The sequence below is a fragment of the Parambassis ranga genome, chromosome 22 (assembly GCF_900634625.1).
Source record: "Parambassis ranga chromosome 22, fParRan2.1, whole genome shotgun sequence".
Classification (NCBI taxonomy): domain Eukaryota; kingdom Metazoa; phylum Chordata; class Actinopteri; family Ambassidae; genus Parambassis; species Parambassis ranga.
The window spans coordinates 15,633,606-15,649,768 of record NC_041042.1 but is presented as its reverse complement, the minus strand read 5'-3'; the positions used below and the strand labels follow the sequence as shown (position 1 = coordinate 15,649,768).

At 42.3% G+C, this 16,163-nt stretch overlaps 1 protein-coding gene and 2 gene segments (V, D, J or C); all 3 read left to right on the top strand.

Annotated features, from left to right (window-relative positions):
- The first annotated feature begins 1,152 nt into the window (after positions 1-1,152).
- Positions 1,153-5,496, top strand: slc2a1c (solute carrier family 2 member 1c). The gene is made up of 11 exons (XM_028395671.1): positions 1,153-1,294; positions 1,453-1,549; positions 2,785-2,883; positions 3,332-3,492; positions 3,564-3,804; positions 3,890-4,052; positions 4,160-4,344; positions 4,433-4,534; positions 4,657-4,758; positions 4,827-5,030; positions 5,317-5,496. Exons 2-11 carry the CDS (start codon positions 1,535-1,537, stop codon positions 5,494-5,496), a joined length of 1,452 nt encoding a protein of 483 aa, XP_028251472.1. The 5' UTR covers positions 1,153-1,294; positions 1,453-1,534.
- Positions 5,497-10,136: 4,640 nt separating this feature from the next.
- Positions 10,137-13,692, top strand: LOC114427823 (T cell receptor beta variable 29-1-like). The segment is given in 2 exon segments: positions 10,137-10,198; positions 13,358-13,692. Coding segments are annotated over 2 exon segments (393 nt in total).
- On the top strand, positions 10,796-11,419 carry LOC114427037 (T cell receptor beta variable 29-1-like). The segment is given in 2 exon segments: positions 10,796-10,862; positions 10,947-11,419. Coding segments are annotated over 2 exon segments (381 nt in total).
- Positions 13,693-16,163: the final 2,471 nt, after the last annotated feature.

Genomic DNA, 16,163 nt, shown 5'->3' with positions numbered 1-16,163 from the left:
ATTTGTACATATTTTAACTGATGTTTTATGGTAAAGATTATTTTCATGCACAAATGATGTGGTTTGTGGTGAGGCCAGGGAATGTTTCCTTATCCAACATATTTCCTGTATTCATTTAGTGTGTGTGTGTGAGCAACAAAACAGAGTTCCTGCTTTTTATGGATTTAATACAGGTGTGTGTTTAGCCAACATCGTGATTTCATTTTTTACTAGTATATGTTCATAGGTACCCTATATACAGAGTTTGCAAACACACACTCACAAAATCACATAATGAGACTTGATCAGGTTAAATATCACAACATATGGATCCAAAACCCTGCAGGTTTATACACTAATGTGCAGGCTTTTAATCCAATATGTCTCATAATGTTTCTGCACATTGTTAGACCAGGATCAGGCTGTGAGATGTGCTAGAGTTCTTTAAAAAATTATTCTCACCGTGTGTCTTTAAGACAGTTGTCACGGGAGGAAGAAGGCCTTGAGGCTCTAAATTGTCACAGTGTTGTGTGATGGGTGGTGCCTTTTAAGATGCACAGCATCTTATCCTCAGCTATTTTTAACCCACAATGTGCAGCTAAGACCATGAAAGAGTACTTCCAAATGGATACAGACACGCAGACTCAGTCATTAGTACTATCACACAGATGACAGCTCGAAAACAGGTAATGTTGACCAAACTGAAAGCATAACAGGTATTTTCTATCATTTCAACATGCATCTGTCAGGGTAGCTTCAGTTCTTAGAAAGTCATGTGTTGATACAAGGCCAAGAGCTACGTCTGAATTCAACATTTCAGTGAACATCATCACAGGACACAGACAAAGTTGGCCACAACTCCACACACACACACACAACAACAGCACAAGGCTGTGTGACTGCCAACATGCCTGCCAACTGTCACCTCTGAGCTCCGACTTGGGAGCAGTTGTGCTGCCTCCAAAGGGAGCAGGAGCTTTTGGGTGCAGCAGGTAAACAGATCCTCAATCAGCCAGAGCTCGGGATGCTGATCAGCTGGTCCATGAGAACCAGAGGAAGGAGGCCCGCAGCTGCCATTCTGTCAGGCCTGCCCCAAATTCACCAGCTGGGTGTGACTTCATCACTGGACTCCGTGGACTGTGTGTCCAAACATACAGTCTAGGACTCAGGGATGAATAAGGGATCAATATTCAACACTCAGGAACAGCACTGAGGACGTATATGTAGATTTAAACAGTATTTACTCAAGGTTGCAGCAGTTTTTGTCCTTAGGCTTCTGGATAAATAGAGCATTCTGCTTCACTCCTCAGCACTGGTAAGTATTCTCTGATCTTATTTGTAGTTTTAATGTAATACCGCAATGAAACTAACATAATTTAAAATAACATCAACTGATGTCGTCTGGATCACATGTATTTTTGTCACAATCTACCGTCTGTGCTGCTACGGTGTATAATTTCTAACATCATTCAGGTTCAAAAGGAAAAAAAAAAATCTGAAGAAAATAAATGCACCTGCATCCTGAGGAAGTGCTACCACATCTCATCGTGTACAAATGGCGCTCCACGAGGTTTGTTTACATCCATTCTTTTTTACAAATGACCACTGTATAAACATGAGGATTTGACAACAAATTCCCCCGCCTTGGATTATTGGATTAGAGGGACTAGATTATTGGCCTATGAGCTCAGAAGGTTTTTTGCTGAGCTGAGGTCACACCTCTATATGTTTCTTTTGCAAAGAAACACTTTAATGTGCAGCAGTATGGTGGGGGGTTAAATGAGTCATATAGGAACTGTGTATTAAAACCAATAGTACTGTAAATATACAGATACTCTACCAAAAAAATGACTCGAGTAGAAGCAGAAGTCTTCTTTAAGCATCATACTCAAGGTAAAGTAGTGAATATTCTTGGTATATTAAAAGTAGTCCATCAGCTTTAAAAAGTACTCAAGTTTTAAAAAAGTAAAACTACAACTGGATTCTGAGTCTCTTTACTTATGTAGATGGAGGGAGTGGTGTAGAACAACAGAAGAGTCATGGGTATAACTTAAACAAATTCCTTGAACTTCTAATAATCGTAACTACAGTCAAACAGCCTCCAGGCTCTGTGGATTCAAAGTAAGTTTTTCCTCATTTTTGCACAAAGCTCTAATATAAAAAAAGGAAGAACAAACACATCAGTAACACACTGTTTCCATCTATACTGGAAATACAGCCTCACATTCACCAAGACATGCAGAGCATGCAGTGGAGCAGTCTTTCCTATCACTAAATTATCCATCTATCCTCTAATATTCATCACTATAGAATCAACATCAATTAACAATGTAGCATAAACAGCATCGCTAGCATGGCTGATTAACTGAAGACATTATCCAAGCATTATAGGAGCAAACGGGACAAAGAGGAACAATGTGACTGAGGCATCCGTCTCACTGAATAACAACACAAACACTTCCACTTACTCCAGGGTCAGCAACGCACTCTACTGAGAAACCTCCACCTCCTCTCGGCCTGCGCCTCCCACACAGGCATGTGCTCATTAAGCACCGAGTAATAATACTGCTCCTAGAAAATGTATCAGAGTAAAAGTATTCAAAGTAGAACTAGGAGAAAACGATAATACTTCAATAAAGTACGGATCCAGCTTTTAAATACTTAAGTACAGTAGTGAAGTGGTCTTACTGTATTACTTTACATCTCTGGTGTTTGATTATTATTATTTCTTGGTGTAGTTTGTGAGTACAGTAATGTTTACGCCATGTCTTAGAAACAGTAACACTGACCCAAACACTGTCGCAGGGTGATCTGACAGCCACTCTCATGACCTCCATCCTGGCAGTGGTGCTCGGCTCCCTGCAGATCGGTTACCACACCGGCAACATCAACGCTCCGGCCAAGGTGAGCAGGACAGACAGGAGCCGAGAATCCAACTATATACAGTAGATTTTGTAATTGATATATTTATATATATAAACATGCTTCTGCATACAAGTGTAAACCTGAAACATCCATCCACAGTGGACATCCTACTGTATGTTCCATAAAAGGTTTAAATCCACCAGACATATCTGTCATGCAGAGAGGAATGCTGTAAAACAGAGCTGCCTGTCAAACAAATATTACACAGCCCCAATAAAACACTGAACTAACAACACCCTGGCACTGTCGGGCTCAGCTCCAGGCCTGGCTCTGCTCGGGTTGGCAGCGTTTTGTTTTTTCACAGGTAGACTGCACTAAAACTTCACATTGACTGAACAAACCTTCAGATATTCTACATTCCACGGTGTTACTGCTGAGCTGAAACACTTGTTTTGTTGTTAATTCATTTTTACCACTAATGTTTTAGATCATCGAAGAGTTTTTCAACCACACCTGGCGGGCCAGACACAACCAATCGATGCCAGATCACAGCCTGACTCTCCTGTGGTCGCTCTCTGTCAGCATTAAGGATTTTGGGGCTCTGCTGGGTTCACTGGGAGTCAAATACCTGGCTGATTCTTATGGAAGGTTAGGAAACAAAATGGATTTTTGTAGCGTCTCCATCAGTGCTTCTGTATTCATTTTCCCGTCTCGCCCAGGCGTAACTCCATCCTGATTGTTAACTTCCTGTCAGTGGTGGGAGCATGTTTGATGTTTGCTTCCAAAGCCAGCGAGTCGTTTGAGGTGCTCATCCTTGGACGGTTGGTGTTTGGGCTCTTCTGCGGTCTGGTGATGACTCTGAACCCACTCTACATCCAGGAAGTGTCACCGACCAATCTGAGAGGGGCATTTGCTACACTTAACCAGGTGTCTTTTACCTCAGGCATACTGGTGGGAATGGTATGTTTCCTCCAAATATTCTCTTCTAAATAAGGAAACTCATTATTAGAAAGAAAGTAGGCATTTGGTCGCTTGCCGATTACAGGTAGCTGGTCTGGAGACGGCACTAGGCACGGAGCATCACTGGGCCATGATGCTGTCCCTGTCTCTCATCCCAGCTGTGGCCCAGTACCTGGTGCTGCCATTCTGCCCCGAGAGCCCTCGCTACCTGCTCATCAACCGGGGAGAGGAGAGCAAGGCTGAAGCTGGTGGGTCTGACGAATGACTTCCAGGAATCAAAACATGAAAAAGCTTTTAATGCACTCCAGTATCTCAGCCATGTGGATACATAACACGTCAGCATTTATCTCTGCAGCACTGCTGAGGCTGAGAGGCCGAGCAGACAAGGTGCTCACCGAGCTGGAAGAAATGAAAGAGGAGGCTGCTCACACTCAGAGAGGCGTCACCGTCCACGAGTTTTTCAAGAAGCGCAGCTACAGGCAGCCGATCACTATCGTCCTAGTCGTCAACTTGGGAAGCCAGCTCTCTGGATTCAATGCAGTAATGAGAACTGCTGTCTCTGATGTTTCAACCTTCTGAGGCACTGCAGCAGCACCTCTCTCTAAATCACTACCACCTTTCCTTCCAGATTATCAACTATTCCACCACAATGTTCCAGGCGAACTTTAATGAGGCTAAATACCTGACTCTTGGTGTGGGTGCCGTCAATGTGACCTTTGCAATAGTAGCAGTGAGTAGAAAAACATTTTCCTATATGTGGCTTTAAGTGAAACAGCTCAACAGATTTTGTTGCTTTTGCCAAAAACTGCTCTAGAAATCCTGGATGAAAGATGAATGTTTTTTCCTCTCCAGTTCTTCCTGATGGAGCGGGCAGGGAGGAGGCGGCTGCTCCTGACTGGGTTCATCTCCATAGCAGTGTGCAACCTATTCATGACCATCGTGGATTCTGTCCTGGTAAGATCACCTTAGAGTAATGTGCCAGTTTTGGATACACTGAGTAATCTGTACATCCCTCTGAGCAGCATATGGTCCCGGAGCTGCGAAGCCTGCAGGTGCTGCTCGTTTTCTGCCTGATCTCAGCGTATGAGCTGGGCCCCGGCCCAATTTCCTGGTTCATCGCAGCTGAGCTGTTCGACCAACCTGGCAGACCCATCGCCATGGCCTTCACCAGCATGCTCAACTGGGGAGGGAAGTTTGTCCTGGCCCTCCTCTTCCCTCCATTACTGGTGCGTCTGTACTGCAGGTCCAAGGCTGGGCTTCTTATTTGCTTTTGCTAGTTCACTTACACCTCAGAGACGTGGCTGTTAAATGCAGGCTATAAATCTGCTCAGTCTGTTTACTGTACATACTGTAGGTGTGGTAAAACAGATATAAATCATGGAAAGGTTAATATGTTACCAAAACCCTTTAAAATAAGCTTGAATTAATTTAATTAGCGTATCTAAATACTGCAGCACATTTTCTGTTTAAGGTCAAATAAATGAAAACAGTGTTCCCGTCTGTCTCTCACAGAAAGTCTGTGGAGCTTATGTCTACCTCCTCTTCATGACCATGTCCCTGCTCGCCTTGACCTTCACGTGGTTTCGCCTTCCAGAGACAAGAGGCCGCACTTTCGATGACATAGCGGAGGAATTCAGAGGAGCAGAGAGCCTCCGTTTGACCAACAAGCCTGGATTCAACACTTTTACCTGACTGGCCCCTTACTTATAATCAGACTGTTAAAGGTGTCGGTTTTAAAATCCAGCGGTCAATTTGAGTGAGTTTTGGCTGCTGATATTGTAAACATTGTGTTATTTTATCAAAAGTCTGCATCATATTGTTTGTTTATTTCATGGAAGAAAAATAATATTTCCCAAAAAACTTTACATGACATCTGGATTTGTGACTCACTGCCTCTTTAGAAAGCTTTTGGCACGTCATGATTTTCCTTTGAATTCCTGTGGATTTTAATTGGTCTTATTTGTTTAATCTGAAAAGATATCAGGTAGGGGTTGTCTAAACAACCCCATCGTAAACCTGATCATCTGCCCGGCCTTCCATTTAACCAGTCACTAATGGTGTTTTCTAGAATCTGGGTTTCCACTTCACAGCTGGCCTGTGAGATCTCCAGCATCTCAGAACTGTGTACACTGTGAAAACCGAGCCAAAGTGCTGAAAGTAAATATTTAATCCAACATCATACGGGGTGATTTACAGGTGCAGCCGAGGCAGATAACACAGCAGATCAGATAATGGGTTTGGGTTTTCAAACAGCAGAGGGCAGAGTTACATTTAAATATAAACTACTGGACATTAAAGTCAGCAGTTAATCATTGACGATACACAGCCTAAGCTTTAAGGATATTTTCCTCACTTGTTTATTTATTATTAGCTTATTTTATTCTTAGGAAACAGAAGTCTTCAAAGGTCTGACTACATTTAAAGATTTTAATTGAACAGATCTGTTTCCATGAAAAATTTAACAGCTCCATCTGCTGGACCAAACTCTATAAGACATGTTAATCAAACTACATCACCAGTTGATCAACTAATCAATTCAACAAGAGTCCTTTTACACCAACGTCACAGTGCACCAGAAGAAGTCAATAACCTGGCAATCCAGTTCCAATTCTAATAATAATAATGAATTAAAGGATTAACATCACATTGGATGTCAGTTGTATCTGCTGATGGACTGTAGGGGGACCCCTGGAGTCATCATACCCATTGTGAGAGGGCAGATCACACATCCTGCAGTCACACTCTCATATAGCTCTTCACATCTCTGTAAATACACACGACTGTGTCCAACAGAAGATGAATATCATCATCAAACAAGGCGTCCTCAGATTACTGGTGTCTTTACTGTGGGCTTCAGGTAATTTACAGACCAATCAAACATCAAATTATTTTTCTAAAACGTTTTTGCTGTAACTTTCTGCTGTTATATGCACAGGTCTCACTGGTGGGACTGATGTCAAACAGCCGCTCATACTGTGGAAAACAAGGGAGACACAGCAACCATAGACTGCAGCCACACCAAGGATAGCACCTATTTCCAGATGTACTGGTACAGACAGCGGCCCGGAGAAACCATGAAACTAATTGTGTTCACGACAGTAGGTATAGATGATCATGAGTTTGGAAACTTCAGCACAGATAAATTTGCAGCCACCAAACCCAACGCTCTGAGCGGGTCGTTCACAGTGAAGAATCTGCTGCCAGAAGACAAAGGCCTGTATTTCTGTGCTGTGAGTGCTCACAGTGATACAGACGCTCCTAATAGATGAACAAAAACCCAACGCTCCTCTGCTGTGGTACACACTACACAATACACAACACTCCCACCTGCAATGGTGACAGTTAAGTGCTTCCTTCTGATTGATACACACAATCAAAGAGGTTCCGTTAGCTTGTTTCTGCTATTAAACCATTACCCATCCAGCCGCTTCAGCCTGTATAGGGTCGTGTAGAGGCTGGAGTCTATCCCACCATCAATGGAAGAGAGCCATTCTATTATATCGAGACAAACACTACAACCTACAAAATCATTAAAGTGTTCTGAAGTATTTATCACTCCAGTAGGGGGAGACAAACCTTAGCGAATGAAATGAGAACAAACTTCAATAACCAAAGCAGTGCTTTTCACTGGTAGCTTCAGCAAAGACGACACCTCCACCAGCCATCATATCACAGCACTGAAGCATCCTCGTGTGACAGGACCTGTACGGACACCTGGCTGCAGACTCCCATATCTGACATGATGTTTATGGTCTTTTTATTTTGTTTCCTTCTGCTAGGAAATAAAGGTGAGAAAAGCAGCAACATTAACAACAAGGTGAAATTAAAAAAGACTTTTTTTAAAATCTTGTCTCGTTTTGTCCACAGGTGCCTCTGATGACAAACATGTTGAGCAAACACCTCCTATCATCGTGAAGGGGATCGGAGAGTCAGTCAACAGCGAGATCAAATGTTCACACAACATAACATTTCATGAAGTCATTCTGTGGTACAAACAAGATGAAGACAAAACTCTGAAGCTGCTGGGATTTCTAAATCTGCAATTCATAAATCCTGAAGAGGATGTGAGGAACAAAATCAGCTTTGACGGAGATGGCCGCAAACATTCGAGCCTCACAGTTTCTGATCTTACATTAAGTGACAGTGCTGTGTATTTCTGTGCAGCCAAGAGACACAGTGAGGCAAACTCCTCAGAAGTCAATACAAAAACCCTCTTCTATCCGTCTGCACAAAGACAAGAACACCTGCAGCCTTTGAGGTTTTTATCAAATGTCTTAGGATATCGCTCATGTAATTTCTCATGAGTAGTGGAGTCAGATTAATGTTGGACCTCTGAGGTCGATGCTGAAACACACATATGTAAAAAAGATACAGTAGTATTTGACTATTATGCTGGAATTGATTTAATACCCACACATCAATAATATTATACTATAATAATAATGATTTATATAGATTAATCATGAATATAAACACACATGTACATCCATATACATCTAAGTATATTCCTCACCTGCAGGGGGAGACAAAGCTCAGCAGATGAACTGTAATGCACATGTGCAGAGAGAACTTCCTGCTGATAAAGTGAATGCGGAGCTCTGATGTCTGTAGTATGTTACTAAACTCTTGAATGGAAAAGAAAGGCTCTTTTAAATATGTTTAACATAATCTTCGTACTGGGTTTTCTTTTTCTGCCAGTAAATAACGGTGAGAACATTTTCACACACAAATAATAATTTCAGTATTTTATGAACCAATCTTTTTTTTTTTCCTTTCACAGGTGCTTCTAAAACCTTCACCGTCCTCCAAACACCCTTCATCATTAAGAACATTGGTGAATCTGCCGTCAGTGAGTGCTCACACAGCATACCGAATAATGACAGAACCCTCTGGTACAAACAGCACCAGCACGAAGCTCTGCAGTATCTGGGGTATCTGAACCGCCAATTCCCGTTCACTGAAAACGACATGAAGGAAAAAATCACATTGGGAGGTCAAGGTGCTGGACGTTCAAACCTGACCATTTCCAATGTCTCACTGAGTGACAGTGCGGTTTATTACTGCGCCGTCAGTCAGCACAGTACTACAGGATCCTCTACAGTCAATACAAAAACTTATCTTTTATCTTTCTGCTGACACCTGCAGCCAGCCCAACAGCCTAATCTTTGAACATGTGACTGTGACACAGTTTGACCCCCTCTAAGGTCACAGAGGAGGCTGACAGCTGCTAGGAACAACATTTGTGATGATGCCAGACAGAAATACGCTTCTGCTTCCAGAATCAGACTTCATCAGTAAAAACATCTTTCTTTTATAGTGTTAGTAGTGTCTGCTTCAGAGTCAAAAACATAGAAATGTGGACTTTTGTTGGCCATTGTATCTGGTGCAACACATTTTAGTGGTTGTCAGGTTACTGACAAGAGGCCCAACAACTTCAGACACAAAGTCTTCAGACAAGTCTCACTTTCTGATTTAATTGAATTGTGGCATGTTGTGCTGTTTTAAAAGATCATTTTGTGGTACAACAAAGTTGCAGTTTTTTTAGTTTTTTTTGTGAAACATGGTCCCATGTGGGTCCACCGGAACAGGCGGGGCTTCACCTTTGTCATTTTCTACCTACACTTAGAGTGACAACACTGCCTGTAGATCCTCTGAGTGTGATTCTTGCAGTTTAACTGCAGTATGGATGTTATCCTCACACTGTCAGTGCTTCTGCTGTGGACTTCAGGTAATTTCCTTACATAAATAAATAAATATATATAAATGAATACACACAAAATAATAATAATTAACTCACTGTAAATGTTACTGTTGAACACAGGTCAGACTTATGGGAATGATGTCAAGCAGCGCACCATGCTGTGGAAGAACATGAGTGACTCTGCAACAATAGACTGCAGCCACACCATGGCTGCTACATATTTCCAGATGTACTGGTACAGACAGCTGCCTGGAGAAGCTATGAGGCAAATAGTGTACACAATCCCTAAAACTGAACCAGACTTTGAACCAGATTTCAGAAGTGAAAAATTTAACACCACAAAGCCTGACGTTTATAGTGGGACACTGACGGTGAAGAATCTGGAGCCAGGAGACAGAGGAGTGTATTTCTGTGCTGTCAGAGAGCACAGTGATACAGATAGACTAAACACCTGAACAAAAACCTCCAGCATGCTGTTGGCACACCTCTCCTCTTCTATCATGTACTGTAGGGGGATGTCAAGTACCACAAATAGTGGTTTGACTCATCACGTGAATGCAGCAGATCAGACACTCCCCCCTGCAGCTCTTTATATCTCTGTGAATACACCACAGTTTGTTCATGACTGACAGAACATGGACACTGTCAAACATGGCCGCCTCAGCTTTTCAATAGGTCTGCTTTGGATGAAAGGTGAAGAACACATTGTTTTATTCATTTAAAAACTTAAGATTTTCTCTCTTACTCTTAACCCCTAACTAATATGCACACATGTCTCACTGACAGCAACGATGTCACTCAGACTCCTCTGGTGTGGATGAACAGTGGTTAGTCTGTCACCATGAGCTGCATATCGCCAGATCTACTGGTACGTCCAGGTGGCTAGAGAAATTTTGAGGCAAATAGTGCACAAACTACATATGGAGAACAAGACATTGGACCAGATTTCAAAACACAGATATTTGTCATCCCTTTTATCTAGTATTAAACATTTTGATGACATGGTTGTCATGGTAATGATGATCTATAAGGGCCTATGAAAACATTTATTGAGAAATGGTTCTTATATGAATTGTGCCATGTTGGTTTATGTGAAAGGACAATTTCTGGAGTGACAAAGTTGCAGTTTTGCTGTCTACTGTACTTTTTTTGTTTTGTTTTATAGATGTGACCATGGTGGTCCAGCGGAAGAGGCGGGGCTTCAAGTTTCTAGTTTTCCAACTGCACTTAGAGCGACAGCTATAATGCAGTGACGCACCTGTCTGTAGGTCCTCATGCCCCTGAGTGTGATTCTTGCAGTTTAACTGGAGCATGGATGTTATCCTCACACTGTCTGTGTTTTTGCTGTGGACTTCAGGTAATTTCCTTTAAAATAAATACACAAATTACATGATCTTGGATTTAATTAACTCACTGTAAATGTTACTGTTACTGAACACAGGTCAGACTTATGGGAATGATGTCAAACAGCGCACCATGCTGTGGAAGAACAAGAGTGACTCTGCAACAATAGACTGCAGCCACACCATGGGTGCTAGCTACTACCAGATGTACTGGTACCAACAGCTGCCAGGGAAGAACATGAGGCAAATTGTTTTCACAACTACAACTCCTCCACACAGCTACGAGAGTGGATTCAGTCAGGATAAATTTCCAGCAACAAAGACTGATGTTCAGACTGGATCTCTGACTGTGAAGAATCTGCAGCCTGAAGACAGCGGAGTGTATTTCTGTGCTGTGAGTCAACACAGTGATACAGACTCATGTGAGAGCTGAACAAAAACCTCTGTGTACTGTTATCAGCTCCACTGTACATGGAGCTCAAGAACAACCACAATAAAGTGACACTCCCACATTCAGCTCGTCATATCTGTGTTGTAACATCACACAGAGTCAGAACACCATGAGGATCACAGCTGCTCTCATCAGACTCTTTGCAGCTCTGCTCTGTTTTAGAGGTGGAAAAGATTCTGCACTGACAGAGGATATATTATCTCTGATTGGATTCTTGTTTAGATTCTAAATATTTAACTTTCCCTGCAGGTCTAACAGATGGCAGTGATGTCAGCCAGACTCCTCTGCTGTGGATGGACAGGGGCCAGTCTGCCACCATCAACTGCAGTCACACCAGAGATGCTGCATATCACCAGATGTACTGGTACAGACAGCTGCCTGGAGAAGCTATGAGGCAAATAGTGTACACGAGTGCATATGGAAAACCAGACTTTGAACCAGATTTCAGAAGTGAAAAATTTAACACCACAAAGCCTGACGTTTATAGTGGGACACTGACAGTGAAGAATCTGGAGCCAGGAGACAGAGGAGTGTATTTCTGTGCTGTCAGAGAGCACAGTGATGCAGATAGACTAAACACCTGAACAAAAACCTCCAGCATGCTGTTGGCACACCTCTCCTCCTCTATCATGTACTGTAGGGGGATGTCAAGTACCACAAATAGTGGTTTGACTCATCACCTCAATGCAGCAGATCAGACACTCCCACCTGCAGCTCTTCATATCTGTGTTGTAACATCACACAAATAAAAAAAATATCCTCCTGCAGGTCTAACAGATGGCAGTGATGTCAGCCAGACTCCTCTGCTGTGGATGAACAGTTTTCATTCTGCCACCATCAACTGCAGTCACACCAGAGATGCTGCATATCACCAGATGTACTGGTACAGACTGGAGAAGCTATGAGGCAAATCGTGCACACAGCTGCATGAGAACCGGACTTTGAACCAGTAACAAATGTGGAGATTTGTCGTCCTTTTTATCTAGTACTAAACATTTTGATGACATGGTTGCCATGGTAATGATGATCGATAAGGGGCCCAAGAACAACATTTATTAAGAAATATGTTTTATTTGAATTGTGCCATGTCGGCTAATTTCAAAAGGCTATTTAGTGGAGTGATAAAATCACAGCTTTGCTGTCTGCTGTAGGTTTTTCATATATATGTGCCTAAAGTGTTTCAGCAGAAGAGGCGGGGCTTCAGGTTTCTAGTTTTCCATCTTCACTTAGAGTGACAGTTTTAATGCAGTGACGCCCCTGCCTGTTGATCATCATGCCTCTGAGATTCTGGCTGCAGCATGGATATTATCATCACACTGTCGGTGTTTTTGCTGTGGACATCAGGTAATTTGTTTTAAAATAAAAGTACATAAAGTACATGATTTTGGATTTAATTACCTAACTGAAACTTTTACTGTTGTACACAGGTCTGACTTATGGGAATAATGTCAAACAGCCCAACGTGCTTTTGAAGAACATGAGTGACTCTGTCACAATAGACTGCAGCCACACCATGACTATCAGTTATGACCAGATGTACTGGTACAGACAGCTGCCTGGAGAAGCTATGAGGCAAATAGTTTACACAAGCGCATATGGAAAACCAGACTTTGAACCAGATTTCAGAAGTGAAAAATTTAACACCACAAAGCCTGATGTTTATAGTGGGACACTGACGGTGAAGAATCTGGAGCCAGGAGACAGAGGAGTGTATTTCTGTGCTGTCAGTGAGCACAGTGATGCAGAGAGACTAAACACCTGAACAAAAACCTCCAGCATGCTGTTGGCACACCGCTCCTCTTCTATCATGTACTGTAGGGGGATGTCAAGTACCACAAATAGTGGTTTGACTCATCACGTGAATGCAGCAGATCAGACACTCCCACCTGCAGCTCTTTATATCTCTGTGAATACACCACAGTTTGTTCATGACAAACATGGCCGCCTCAGCTTTTTAATATGTCTGCTTTGGATGAAAGGTGAAGAACACATTTCTTAATTCATTTACAGATGACAGCTTTTATCTCTCTTTATTAACCATAACTAATATGCACACAGGTCAGACTTATGGGAATGATGTCACTCAGTCCTCCATGCTGTGGATGAACAGCGGTCAGTCTGCCACCATGAACTGCAGTCACACCAAAGATGCTGGCTACTTCCAGATGTACTGGTACCAACAGCTGCCAGGGAAGAACATGAGGCAAATTGTTTTCACAACTACAACTCCTCCACACAGCTACGAGAGTGGATTCAGTCAGGAGAAATTTCCAGCAACAAAGACTGATGCTCAGACTGGATCTCTGACTGTGAAGAATCTGCAGCCTGAAGACAGCGGAGTGTATTTCTGTGCTGTGAGTCAACACAGTGATACAGACTCATGTGAGAGCTGAACAAAAACCTCTGTGTACTGTTATCAGCTCCACTGTACATGGAGCTGAAGAACAACCACAATAAAGTGACACTCCCACATTCAGCTCATCATATCTGTGTTGTAACATCTCTTAGGCAGACAACAGAGGGAGCTCTAGTATTTGAAACAGTGTCCATTTTTTTACAGCAATGTAAAACTACAGCACATCTGTCAAACCAATACTATCAAAGTTTATGTGCATTTTATAGAATACTATAAGATGCAGTCTCAATGCATTTATAGCCCAGCTGACAACAAGTTTTAGTACTCACAAGATATTTAACTACAGGAAGTGTGCACCGTGTAGAATAGAATGTGATTGGTTGTTTATGATAGGAGTATTATGGCACCACCCACTTGACGGGAAACGATATGCAAATAATCAGTAGAACGGCATAGTTGTGCAAACACAACAGCAGCAGTAAGAATGATAACAATGAAACATATCATAATCACCGTCTGTGTAACTTTTAATATCATGCTGATTTCAGGTAAGAGAATTGAAGATTTGTGTCACATTTTTAAATCTGCTAATCCCTAAATATATTATCTGTTTATTTTTGTTGATGCTTTTTACACAGGTGCCTCACTCAGTGACAAAATCCATCAGACTCCAGCTGACATGCACAGAAATCAAGGAGAAACTGCTACAATCTACTGTTCCCACAGCATAGATGACTACGATCGAATCCTCTGGTACAAGCAGTCAGACAGACAGCTACAGTTCCTGGGATACATCTTTGCAAAAAGTCCTTTTCCTGAGACTGGAGTGGAGGTCAAGTTAGACGGGAACGCCAATAAAGACAATAACTGCTCACTAACAATTGAAAAAGTCAACCTGAACAGCAGTGCAGTGTACTTCTGTGCTGCTAGTTACCACAGCGCTGCAGATCAGTGGTTCTCAATTCAAAAACCTCCATATCTCTGGATTACAGCTCACTCAGACTGCCACCTGCACTCCCTCCACTCTTTAGGTGGCAGTGGTGATCTGATTATAATGTCAAAGAGGAGGAGGATCAAAGGTGACACCACCCATCTTTTAGGTGTGTGGGGGATGATCAGTACAAATGCAGACGCACTGAAGGGATCCATAGATTATAATATGTAACCAAATATCAGGACACAAAATGAACTTTCTCTTATTTCTAAGCTTCATTTTTAACTCCATTCTGATTTCTGGTAAGCATGTTTTCCAACAAAATCCAGGGTTTATGTTACACTGTGTTTTGCTCATGGTGTATTTTTTTCCACAGGTTCCTCTCTCAGTGACAACGTCCACCAAAGACCTGCTGACATCTACAAAACACCTGGAGGAAATGCCAGAATCTACTGCTCACACAGTATAGACAGCTATGACCGAATCTTCTGGTACAAGCAGTCAGACGGACATCTGCAGTTTCTTGGATACATATTGGCAACGCTTGGAAACCCTGAGAGTGGAGTGAATGTGCAGATTGAAGGGAATGCAAATAAAGATCAGAACTGCACATTAACAATTGAAGATGTCAGCCTGAACAGCAATGCAGTGTATTTCTGTGCTGCTAGTCACCACAGTGCTGCAGATCAGTGGTTCTCAATACAAAAACCTCCATATCTCTGGATTACAGCTCACTCAGACTGCCACCTGCACTCCTTCCACTCGTTAGGTGGCAGTGGTGATCTGATTATAATGTCAAAGAGGAGGAGGAGGAACAACAATGACACCACCCTGCTGATGATTTAATGTCTGCTGGCATGGGAGGGTTAACTCAGAAGGTTGGAGATGATCACCAACCATTCCAACACAATGGTCTTGTTTTTATTTCTCTGCATCATTTTTAAATCCATTGTGGTTTCAGGTAATCACATTTTCCAACAAAATCTAGATTTTGTTACACTCCTTTAAGTTGATGATGTTTTTTTTTTTCTATAGGTTCCTCTCTCAGTGACAATGTCCACCAGAAACCTGCTGACATCTACAAAACACCTGGAGGAACAGCCAAAATCTACTGCTCACACAGTATAGACAGCTACAACCGAATCTACTGGTACAAGCAGTCAGACGGACATCTGCAGTTTCTTGGAAACATGGTTGTGGCCATGGGAAACCCTGAGAGTGGAATGAATGTGAAGATTGAAGGGAGTGCGAATAAAGATCAGAACTGCACATTAACAATTGAAGATGTCAGCCTGAACAGCAGTGCAGTGTACTTCTGTGCTGCTAGTCACCACAGTGCTGCAGATCACTGCTCCTCAATACAAAAACCTCCATATCTCTGGATTACAGCTCACTCAGACTGCCACCTGCACTCCTTCCACTCATTAGGTGATAGTGGGGATCTGATTATAATGTTTAGAAGAGGAAGAACAACAATAACACCACCCAGCTGGAGGCTGGAGATAATCAGTACAAAAACGATTAGATTATTATGTGTTCAATAAACAAAATGATCCTTTTCTTATTTCTGAGCA

Excerpts from the sequence above, each read along its gene's own strand:
- slc2a1c (XM_028395671.1), top strand. Across the intron at positions 4,345-4,432 it reads AGCTCTCTGGATTCAATGCA|ATTATCAACTATTCCACCAC; the intron begins GTAATGAGAACT and ends CTTTCCTTCCAG. Across the intron at positions 5,031-5,316 it reads TCCTCTTCCCTCCATTACTG|AAAGTCTGTGGAGCTTATGT; the intron begins GTGCGTCTGTAC and ends TGTCTCTCACAG.